This window comes from Panthera onca, chromosome E1 (assembly GCF_046562875.1).
Source record: "Panthera onca isolate mPanOnc1 chromosome E1, mPanOnc1 haplotype 2, whole genome shotgun sequence".
NCBI lineage: Eukaryota > Metazoa > Chordata > Mammalia > Carnivora > Felidae > Panthera > Panthera onca.
The window spans coordinates 27,429-39,851 of NC_138352.1; the positions used below are offsets into that span (position 1 = coordinate 27,429).

Consider the following 12,423-nt stretch of genomic DNA (forward strand, 5'->3'; position numbering starts at 1 on the left):
TGACTGTATATGTGAAGTTTTATTTCCAGGCTCTCAATTCTGTTCTCTTGGCCCATGTATCTATTTTTATGCTGTACCATACTGCTTGATGAGCCTTGTAATAATAGTTTGAAATCAAGAAGGGTAATGCCTCCAGCCTAGTTCTTCTTTCTTAGTATTGCTTTGGCTGTTCGGGGTCCTTTGTGGTTCCATATAAATTAAGGATTTCTTTGTATGTCTATGAAAAAAATACCATTGAAATTTTTATAGGAATTGGATTGAATCTATAAATGACTTTTGGTAGTATAGACATTTTAACAATATTAATTTTTCTGACCCATGAATATGAGATATATTTCCATTTGCTTGTGTCTTCTTCGATTTCTTTCATCAAGGTTTTGTAGTTTTCATTATATAGATCTTCCACCTCCTTATTTAAATTTATTCCGAAGGGGCGCCTGGGTGACTCAGTCAGTTAAGTGTCGAACTCTCAATCTCAGTTCAGGTCTTGATCTCCGGGATGTGAGTTCAGGCCCCACATTGGGCTCCGCACTGGTTGTTAAGCCTATTTGTAGATAGATAGATAAATAGATACATACATACATACATACATACATACATACATACATACATACATACATTTATTCCCAAATATCTTGGGTTTTTTATGCTATTGTGAGTGGTATTGTTTTCTTTATATCTTTTTCAGATATTTCATTGTTAGTGTATAGAAATGCAACTGATTTCATTATGCTGATTTTGTATCCTGCAACTTTACTAAATTCATTGATTAGTTCTAACAGTTTTTTGGTGGAGTCTTCAGGACTTTCTATATATAAGATGATATAATCTGCAAACAAAGACAATTATGCTTCTTCCTTCCTATTTGGATGCTTTTTCTTCCCTTAGACTGATTGCTCTAGAATAGACTTCCAGTATTGTGTTGAGTAGAGGTGGTGAGAATGTGTACCCTTGTCTTGTTCACAAGGCTCATTTTCTTTTCTTTTCTTTTTTTTTTTTTTTTAACGTTTATTTATTTTTGAGACAGGGAGAGACAGAGCATGAACAGGGGAGGGTCAGAGAGAGGGAGACACAGAATCTGAAACAGGCTCCAGGCTCTGAGCTGTCAGCATAGAGCCTGACGCGGGGCTCGAACTCACGGACCGCGCGAGATCATGACCTGAGCCGAAGTCGGCCACTTAACGGACTGAGCCACCCAGGCGCCCCACAAGGCTCATTTTCTTATAGGCTTTTCTTTCTCACTTCAAACCAGTGGGTTGAGTTTTTTTTTTAATAAAATAGAATAAAATAGTAAAGCTAGATATTGTTTCATGAGTCTTCATGATCACTTGTGTGTGTGTGCACGTGCTCAGAGTTCTTAGTATGGTTTACAGTAAAAATTTTTGAAAATCACTGGCTTAAATGATAGTAATATAACAGTTCTATTTTCAGGCTCTTTCCACACTGTTCCTGTATGATTCCACTTAACCATATGTATTTAAGATTTCAAGCCTTTTATCTCAAACCTATACTTATTTCATACATTTCAGTTTAGGACACTGAGGTCTTTTTATGTACCATGGCAGGGGCAAGATCTGATAATATAAAAATTTAGTTAAAGTAAGGAATAATAAAATTTTTATATATATATATATATATATATATATATATATATATATACATACATATATATATATGTATATATATATATATGTATATATATATATATATACATATATATATATACATGTATATACATATACATACCTTAAATTTATATATATATACATGTATACATATATCCATATATATATACACATATGTATATGTGTATATATATATATATATATATACACACACACATACCTTAAATGTTTTGTTTCCATGAAAAAAATTGAGCCAATGCTATTTTAATTTAATGTAGCCATGCTCTTTGGAGATTTTCTTGCACAAATATACCCATTTGTCATCTACACTCCCATTTTCTGTTTCTCTCTTTTCTTAAGTTTTTTTAAAATTTATTTTGAGAGAGAGCATGCATGTGTGTGCATGAGCTGGGGAGGGACAGAGAGAGAGGGAGAAGAAGAGGGAGGGAGGGAGGGAGCGAGGGAGGGAGGGAGAGAGAGAGAGAGAGAGAGAGAGAGAGAGAACCCCAAGCAGGTTCCACACTGTCAGCGCAGAGCCTGTTGTGGGGCTCATCCTCATGAACTGTGAAATCATAATCTGAACTGAAACCAAGAATTGGATGCTTAACTAGCTAAGCCATCCAGGCACCCCCCATTTTTAGTTTCTCTTAAGTGGAGCAAAGTGCTTTTTTAAACGTTGAGCAGAATTTTCCATCAGAATCCATCTAGATCTTAATTCTTTCCCCAATTTTTTTATAGTTCTTTATCCACACCAAATTCAACACAACTATTTTTTAGCAATTTGCCTTTACATAAACTCTCTAAAACATTCAAATTTGTTTTTATGGTAATAACTCCCTTTTCCATTTATAGTTCCTCAGTTTATATAATGATTAAGTTATCAATTTAATAATAAGTACACCTCTTTATAAAAAGAAGCCTGGAAACAAGTTCAACAACTCAACCCATAAGAACACAAATGTGCTGGCTTACTAAAAGTGTAGCTTACTAGATGTAAAAGTTTAGCATACCATCAGCATCAGTATGAATGATGAATATAGTTCAGGCCATCAGGTTGATTAAACGGAGATCAATTAAGAGATCTCCTATATCAACAAATCCATATTGAGACATAGATATCCCAGTGGAAATCCAAATTCAACATATGAAAAGTAAACTATTTTCCCTGTTAAATTCATTCCTAGTTATTTTCTTATTCCTCTGCTGCTGTCATCTACCCACAATTGCCCATGAAATAAGCCACAAACTATCTTTGACTTATGTTCCCTCATTTTCTCTCCTAAACATATCCCAAAGACATATTCTCTGACTTTGCTACCCTACTGATGAATCTTCATCATCCTTCACTTACTGCTACAGAAGGCTCCCGATTGGTGTAACAGCCACTGGTCACACTGCCTTAAATTCATTCTGTACACACTAGCCTGAATGACTTAACCAGAGTGAAAATCTGACTTTGTCATTCCTCCGATTAAAACCTTTCACTGGGGGTGCCTGGGTGGCTCAGTCAGTTAAGTGTCTGGCTCAGGTCATGATCTCACAGTTCCTGAGTTCAAACCCTGTGTCAGGCCTTGCACTGTTAGCGTGGAGTCTGCTTAGGATAGTCTCTCTCTGCCCCTGGCCTGCTTGCTCGCTCTCTCTCTCTCTCTCTCTCTCTCTCAAAAATAAATAAATAATAAACATTAAGAAATTTTTTAATTAAAAAGAAGACTTTCAGTGAACCCCTCTTACCTTATATGCATCGAGTCTTGCAATATTCCAGACACAGTGCTAAGCATTTTTATGATAAATTAATTTATTCATTCATGTAACAATGTCTATTAAACACCTAACACCTAGCAGTCTCTATTTTAGCCTTAGGAATACAGCCATAAACAAAGCAAATTAATGTAAATTTTGTGGAGCCAAGATTTGTATCTTTTTTTTCCCCACTACTCTATTCCCAAATCCAAGCAATCTGATGTCAGTGTCTAAACTGTTGGTTCCAACCAATCTCTTTCAAATCATCTTTCCACTCCCTACATGACATTTTTCCCTCAAGCAAAATTTAAAAGCTTTAGTTTTACCACACACTCTGCTCTTCATTGATCCTTTTCCTGAAATTTTTTGTCTTTCTCCAATGATAGAAAGCAACATAATACCACAAACAATAGTTTTAAATGTATACCAGTCATGTGTTATCAGCCATTCCTAAAGAAACATGGAGTTCGAAACAGAACGAATCCAAAAGACTTAAGAGAACATTTTACCTAAGATAAACTGTATGATTCAAACAATCTTAGTGTCCCTTGCAGATAATGGAGCTATCTATCAAAATCCAAGAATTATAAATTTAAAAAAGGACAAGATATAGTGAATGGCTTTCATCTAGGCTCTACTCTAGTTCATAATTTAAGTGTTTTATGCTTTATTTTTTTTTCAGTTTGGATTTTTCAGTGTGTAAATTTTGTCTTGACTTGTAGATAAAGGGAAGGTCAAACTAGATACGTTGATTGAAGAATTGAGTTCTGTCTTAGGTAAGTGAAAAGTTACTTAATTCTTTACACGGTTCAAATGATATTTTCTACCATCCCTTTATTTGTTAATTTCACTATTTTAACCTTTCATTGATTAAATATTTCTACCTGCTTTGATAACCTATTTATTTTTGATAATCTGTGCTTTTGCAACAGAGGTACTAGGTCTTTACCTATGAGAAGAAATTTCAAAATGTAGGTTATAACTGAAATACTACATGTAGACATAATTATTTGAATAGGTCATCAACAACATAATTTTCTGCGCAGTGATATTAGCCCTATATTATTATATGTAGTATTTTCCTCCAACATGAAGATGTGCCTTTTATTATAAATAAGGAACAATATATATTTTTAAGTCTGGTATTCACTCCGCATAATACAGCAGGTGACCTTAGGTCTTTGTTTTTCATCTGGCAATAGAATATGGTACTGTCCAAATACATTTTGTTCTGTCTTTCACAATTTGTATTCTTTTGATAATGTTGTATTATAGCCACAGACTTTTCTTAATAATGTGAGAAGGTTTTTATTCCTAATTCCACCATTTGATCCTCACTCAACCATAGCCCTAGGAGAGATTACCAGGAACTGTCCAGACCTTCACCATTATTGATTTTCTTTGAGATGAGCTGACATCTGAATGTCAGGATAGTTTCGTCCTGGTTTTGTCTCTGAATCATTTGTTTAATTATTTGTTCATACAGCAGCTACATAGAAGCATTTAAGACTCTGAAAAGCAGAACTCAAACAGCTGTGACACAAACAAAACTAGCTGAAGGTGTTATAAGAAGGAAATGGAAGGCAGTCTAGAATCATGGTCCAGTATTTCTTAGGCCTGAAAGAAAACTAGTCCCAATAATGCCTTAAGTCTACCTTACATAATCAAGTTGTCTTTTCTTAGATAAATTGGTCTATGGTATGAATCTAAGTACAATACGCACTATTAACAATGGGGCAAATCCCCCTCTAGTCAAAAGAAAATTGAAGGCAATTCTATCATTTATCCCGGGAATTTTACCTGGCTTATTGTACTGAATAATAGGGCATGGACTGTATGATATGCTCAGTCAGCCACAAATTTTTTTTATTACTGTAGATGGAATACGTTATACTTAGGAATCTGTTCCACTAGATATTATTTATTTCCCCAGAAAAGTTTCTAATCTCATGGACTCTTTATAAGAAGGCAAGGTCCATCAAGAGTATTGGAAAGTCATGCACAATTCATACACATAAATTGTCACTTAACCCCACAGCAGTTCTTAAAATTGATTTGCTAGTAAAAGGATGAGTTATAGAGTTAGGATTGTCCTAACTGTAGCAAACTGATTGTCTCTAGTAAAACTTAAACTTTAATAAGTTATTGATAGTAGTAAGGGAGATCATGATAGGCTAAATCAGAAGTATATAATTAAGTAATAAAAAGAATAAATATGACAAAATAAGAATAAAAATACGTGAAAAGTATACAAAGCACTGATAATCAGTGTTTTCTTATTCTCATGATCTTACATGGAAGCTGTCTACTTCATGCAGTTTTCCGCTTGTTCTGAGGATCTCGGATTTGGGGTCAGCAGGTGAATTATATGAACTACCTGCTTCTTGGACTCTCTGAAGAACCTCAGTTTGAGGTCTTTAATGTAATTTTCCAATTCTGATAATGTCTCTTAAATATTCCCAGAAGTTTTTGTGTTCAAAAGACAGTGAAATTTCTGAATAATAGGAAAAACTTCTTGTATAATCATGAATAATTACCAAAAGAAAATATATTGCCCTACAATTGAATAGATAAGATGGAATGCTCTAGGTAGGTAACAGGACATCTAAAAGTTTGTTAACCACTATGTGTGCTATGGATTTTTGACAAAAGAGTGTTTCAACCCATCCAGAAAATAAACATAATATTATTAGTACATATTCATAACTCAGAAGCAACTATATAAAATCCATTTGGAAATGCCCAAATGGTCCCTCAAGGTATAGTTCTAATTCAGGGCTCAAGGTTACAGATTTTCCAGAGTTATTTTTATTTCAGAGGAGGGAGGCATGAATTGGTGATGTCCTCTAATATAATACAAAATATCTTAATCAGTTTTTAATAATGTGGCAAATTTGGGGCACCTGATTGAGCGTCTGACTCTTGATTTTGGCTCAGGTCATGATCCCAGGGTCATGGGTTTGAGGACCACATCAGGCTCCATGCCTAGCATGAAGCCTGCTTGGGATTCTCTCTCTCTCTCTCTCTCTCTCTCTCTCTCTCTCTCTTTCTCTCTCTCCCTCTCTCCCTCTCTCTCTCAAAATAAAATTAAAAATACAATAATGTGGGGTTTTTATTCCTACAGTGATATGTTGTTTTATGTAGGATTGTGGCAAATAATCAATTTGAAATGTATGCAAGGAGGTAAAAATCCTGACTTTGCTGGATCTTATTGTCATGGATATTATAATCTGACCATTCCAAGTATTTCTTTACAAAATTGAAGTCAAATTTTGTGATTCTATAATGGAATCTTTGAATCTGATCCTACACATGTTTTTCTTATCTATAAGAGGTCACTCAGAAAGAACTTTAGTTTAGGGACGCCTGGGTGGCTCAGTTGGTTAAGCGTCTGCCTGTTGGTTTTGGCTCAGGTCATGATCTCGTGGTTCATGAATTTGAGCCCCATGTCCGACTCTGCACTGACAGCACAGAACCTGCTTGGATTCTATCTTTCTCTCTACCCCTCCCTACTTGCATGGGTGAGCATGATCTCTCTCACAATAAATAAATAAACTTAAAAAAAAAAACAAACAAACACGAACTTTAGTTTTTAATATGAAAAAATGAGCCACAGACGGGAAGGACATATTTGCAAAACACATATCTGATAAGGGACTTATATCCAAAATATTCCAAGAATTCTTAAAACTAAACAATAAGAAAACAACCCTAATTAAAAAGTGAACATGGGCACCTGAGTGTCTCAGTTGGCTGAGCATCTGACTTCACCTCAGGTCATGATCTCATGGTTTATGAGTTCAAGCCCCGCATTGGGCTCTCTGCTGTCAGCCCAGACCCTGCTTCAGATTCTCTGCCCCATCTCTCTCTGCCCTTCCCCTGCACACTCTCTCTCTCTCATAAATAAACAAACATTTTTTAAAAAGTGAACAGAAGATCTGAATATTCACCTCACCCAGGAAGATATACAGATGGCAAATAAGGATATGAAAAGATGGTCAACATCATATGTCATTAGGGAATTGCAAATTAAAACAATGAGAGAATGCTACGTACCTATTAGAATGGCTAACAAGAGGAACTCTTATTCATCGTTGGTGGAATGCAAAATGGCAGAGTCACTCTGGAAGACAGTTGGGCAATTTCTTACAAAGCTAAACTTAATCGGTATTACCATAAGATCCAACAGTTGCAAATTAGGTATTTACCCAAATGAGCTGAAAACATGTCTACACAAAAGCCGCACACGAATGCTTGTAGTAGCTTTATTCATTACTGCTGAAACTTGGACGCAAATAAGATGACCTTCAATTAAAGAATGAATAAACAAATGGTGGTACCTTCACATAATGAAATATTATTCAGTTATAAAAGGAAATGAGCTATCAATCTATGGAAAGACATGAAGGAATCTTAAATGCATACTGCTAAATGGAAGAAGCCAGTCTGAAAAGGCTACATACATATTGTGTTATTCCAACATATTACATTCTGGAAAAGGGAAAACTATAGAGACAGTTAAAAGATCAGTGGTTTCCAGGAGTTTACGGGGGGTGGCATAGGAAGGAGTGATGGACACGAGAGTCACAAGGGAATTTTAGTTCAGTGAAACTGTTCTGTATGTTACTGTAATGGTAAATACGTGACATATTGCACTTGTCAAAACCCATAGAACTGTATGATGCAAAGGGTAAACACAAAGGATATAGCTGGATCAGTAAGAGAAAAACACGTAGGCAGCTTCTAGAAGAATCTATGTGAAGGCTTCCTATGCTCTCCTTCTTATGAAGGGTCACACATAACATACTTTCCCTCCAGCAGCAAAAATGCAGTTTCACATGTGTGCCCAGGGAAGCCCATTAAGCCCTCAGTGCCCAAGGTTTTTTACTGGAGGCTTGTCACATAGGCACCCTCTGCCTAACAACTCTCAATATACCAGACTCCCAGAAGAAAAACAAATATTCACCATAAATCGCATTGTTTGCACGAGTCTAGGCACAGTGACTTAGGCTTATCAGTTGATATTGGAGGGAACATTCTGAAATCCGAGTTCCCATATGCCAGCCAAGTACCACCTGGCAAGCAGGCTCTTGTAAAGATCGCAGACTTAGGTTTGCTGTGTTAACTCTTTTCTGCACAGTCTATTTAATAGGATGATCTGCTACAGCATTCTCTCTAGTCATTATATCATCTATTTTACTGTGGACTTCTTCCTTTATGATAGCAATTTCTTTGAGCAGCATCAAAGCACCAAGTAATAATTACTACAAAAGTATGTCACCTATCCTTGAGTTTTACCAGTTTGAAATCTCTAGAAAGGGCAATGTTCAGTCACTTGAACCAATATTATATCAGTTAAGGACTTGGATCTTTCAAGAGAAACTAAACCAATTATTGCATATTTAGCCTACTATGTCCCTTTTCACTTTTAAGACAAGACCCACCAACAAATAATATTAAATCAGAGTGTGGTACTGAAGTTTCCAAATGATCTGTTTAGGATATGGACCCTTCTTGAACTCCAGAAATTGTAATTACAGAAGTAGAATTCTTCTCTACCGGTGAAGGAAATAGAGTCCCTGGATTGAGAGTGTTACACCAAAAAAAAAAAAGAGGTTAGAGTGGGAGAGAGCCAAAGCATAAGAGACTGTTAAAAACTGAGAACAAATTGAGGGTTGATGGGGGGTGGGAGGGAGGGCAGGGTGGGTGATGGGTATTGAGGAGGGCACCTTTTGGGATGAGCACTGGGTGTTGTATGGAAACCAATTTGACAGTAAATTTCATATATTAAAAAATAAAAAAAAAATAAAAAAAAATAAAAATAAAAAAAAGAGAGTGTTACACCATTGATAGTAATATGGGGAGAAAGTAGCAATAGTCCATTATTAGTAACCAACTAGTCAAAACGATATTGGACACTTTCAGGTAGCAGTAGAGATTATAATGGTATATAGTGCTGTCAGATTTAAATATGATCTTAATGTGAGATCTGAAGATGTTTTGACTAACTTTAGAAACGGCTGTTTCTCTGAAGCAAGGAGGATATAGCCAAGGCTACTGAATTAAGGGATAATCTATAATAAGCAATGGTCTTTGTGTATTGATGTGCTATGTTAATGCTCCTGAAGTGTCACCTGACCTCATGCACTGATAATCTAGAATGAATCAATCTGACTCTTGTCTTGAAGGGTACTCTCTTTCTCAAAACAAAAATTTCACATAAAGAGCAGTTTATAGTTTAAAATTATTATTAAACATACAAAGAAACAAGTCACCATGAGTAAGACCCCCATAATGAACAACATTTAGCAGATGAGCAGAGATTTTAGATTTTGGTTTTTTTATTTTTATTTTTTAATATTTATTTATTTTTGAGACAGAGAGAAAGAGAGCATGAACGGGGGAGGGGCAGAGAGAGGAAGACACAGAATCTGAAGCAGGCTCCAGGCTCCGAGCTGTCAGCACAGAGCCCGATGCAGGGCTCGAACCCACGGACTGTGAGATCATGACCTGAGCCAAAGTCGGACGCTCAACCGACTGAGCCACCCAGGTGCCCCGAGATTTTAGATTTTGGAATTATCAGACCAAAAATTATTAAATAAGCATGCTTAATATAGTTTAATAATCAAAAGAGAGGCTGGAACACATAAGTAAAGAGCAAGCAATTTGGTAAAGAACCAAAAAGACTTTTGAGAGGTGAAGATAGTAAAAATTTAAAACATTTGTCCGTTTCTTCCAGATTGTCTGGTGTATTGGCATATAAAATTTCATAATACTCTTTTATAATTATTTGTATTTCTGTGGTGTTGATTGTAATCTCTCCTCTTTTACTCATGATATTATTTATTTGGGTCCTTTCTCTTTTCTTTTTGATAAGTCTGGCTAGGAGGCTATCAATTTTATTAATTCTTTCAAAGAACCAGCTCTTAGTTTCATTTATCAATAATAGCCAAACTATGGAAATAGCCCACGTGTCCATCAACTGATAAATGGATAAAGCAGATGTGTATATATACAGTGGAATAATACTCAGCCACCAAAAAGAATGAAATCTTGCCATTTGCAACAATGTGGATAGAGCTAGGGTGCGTTATACTAAGTGAACTAAGTCAGTCAGAGAAAGACAATACCATATGATTTCACTAAGATGTGGAATTTAAGAAACAAAACAGATGAACATATGGGAAGGGAATAAAAAAGAGGGAAGAAAACCTTAAGAGACTCTTAATGGTAGAAAACAAACTGAGGGTAGATGGAGGGAGGTGGGCAGGGGATGGGCTAAATAGGTGATGGGCATGAAGGAGGGCACTTGTTGGAGGGAGCACTGGATGTTATATGTAAGTGATGGATCACTAAATTCTACTCCTGAAACCAATATTACAGTATATGTTAACTAACTAGAATTTAAATAAAAATTTGGAAGAAAAAAAAGACACTGGACTATTACTCAGCCACTAAAAAAATAAATAAATATAATACTTGAAGGATTTATAAATAGCTGAAGAAAGAACTAAGGAACTTAAGAAATTACAAGGCATATAGCACAGAAAGACAAAGAAATGGAGACTCTGAAAGAGAGGTTAAGAGACACTGAGGATAGATAAGAAAATCTTAGATATATCTATTTGGAATTCCAGGAAGAAAAGAGAAAGAAAACAAGACAGAGGCAATATTTGAAGAGAACTTTCCAGAACAGATAAATAGTATAAATCTAATGAAGCCAAGTGACTCTTAAGCAGAATAAATAAAAAGAAATTTATACTAGACATATGCACTTGAAATATGCAACATACCTAATTTATGAACTAAAAGTTTAGGATTCTAGGCAGCAAACTTCAGAGATGCCCTTTACACTGATTTAAACAAAAGGCTTAATTAAACCAAAATTGTTTTTCCTTCTTAAAGTTACAAAAGTATAGTAATCAAAAGATTATTTACCATAAAAATAGTACAAAACAAAAATTATTGTGGAAGCCTGAGGCTCTGTTTTGAAACATACTTTTTAACAAGCATCACTATGTGTATTTTTATATATATTATATTAATTTTTAATTCATATTAAGGCATATAATCTTTGTACCTTTCTAGATTTATGTGCCTAACATTATACTGCTCCTAACATAATTACAATTTCAAACCATCAGGAGAACTACTTACATTTCTATTTTGTGAAGAAAAGACCCAAATTATTATTTTATTATTTATATATTTATAAACCAGCCAAGGTGATAATAAATTTTAATTTTGGGGGGTGCCTGGGTGGCTCAGTCGGTTGAGTGTCCGACTTCAGCTCAGGTTATGCGTGATTGGATCACATTCATGAGTTCGAGCCCCACATTGGGCTCTGGGCTGGCAGCTCAAAGCCTGGAGCCTGCTTCAGATTCTGTCCCCCTCTCTCTCTGCCCCTCCCCACTCATGTTTTGTCTCTCTCTCTCTCTCTCTCTCTCAAAAATAATTAAACATTTGGGGCGCCTGGGTGGCGCAGTCGGTTAAGCGTCCGACTTCAGCCAGGTCACGATCTCGCGGTCCGTGAGTTCGAGCCCCGCGTCAGGCTCTGGGCTGATGGCTCGGAGCCTGGAGCCTGTTTCCGATTCTGTGTCTCCCTCTCTCTCTGCCCCTCCCCCGTTCATGCTCTGTCTCTCTCTGTCCCAAAAATAAATAAAAAATGTTGAAAAAAAAAAATTAAAAAAAAAAAAATAAATAAATAAATAAATAAACATTAAAAAAAAGTTTATTTTAATTTTTTTGTTTGTTATAGATTATGTGATTCTTAAGTACCGATGAAATTATCTTAATGGCACATGAGTAAAAATATTGCTAGTTAGCAGCATTTGATTGTAATCAAACTCACTAATTTTGTGTTCTTCGCAAGTTCTTTTTTATCACCATTTCTGTCTTTTCTAGGAAAGCAAATTGATGTCAGTGATGTAGACAGTGCTCTGAAAGACATGAAAGTGGAGGTCACAGACAAGGAATACTTTAATTTAGTAAAAACTCTACCAGTTGATGGTAAGGATTTAAAATATATATGTATACTTCAAGGGGTTTAGACTACTTG

General features: G+C 35.6%; 1 protein-coding gene across 1 annotated transcript in view; it reads left to right on the plus strand.

Annotated features, from left to right (window-relative positions):
• The window catches only part of LOC132688527 (uncharacterized), a 117,652-nt gene that overhangs the window by 23,796 nt on the left and 81,433 nt on the right, over positions 1–12,423 (plus strand). The window contains exons 12-13 of the mRNA XM_078436957.1: positions 4,088–4,141; positions 12,270–12,374. Of these exons, the coding sequence (XP_078293083.1) occupies positions 4,088–4,141; positions 12,270–12,374 (159 nt within the window). The remainder of the gene's footprint in view (positions 1–4,087; positions 4,142–12,269; positions 12,375–12,423) is intronic.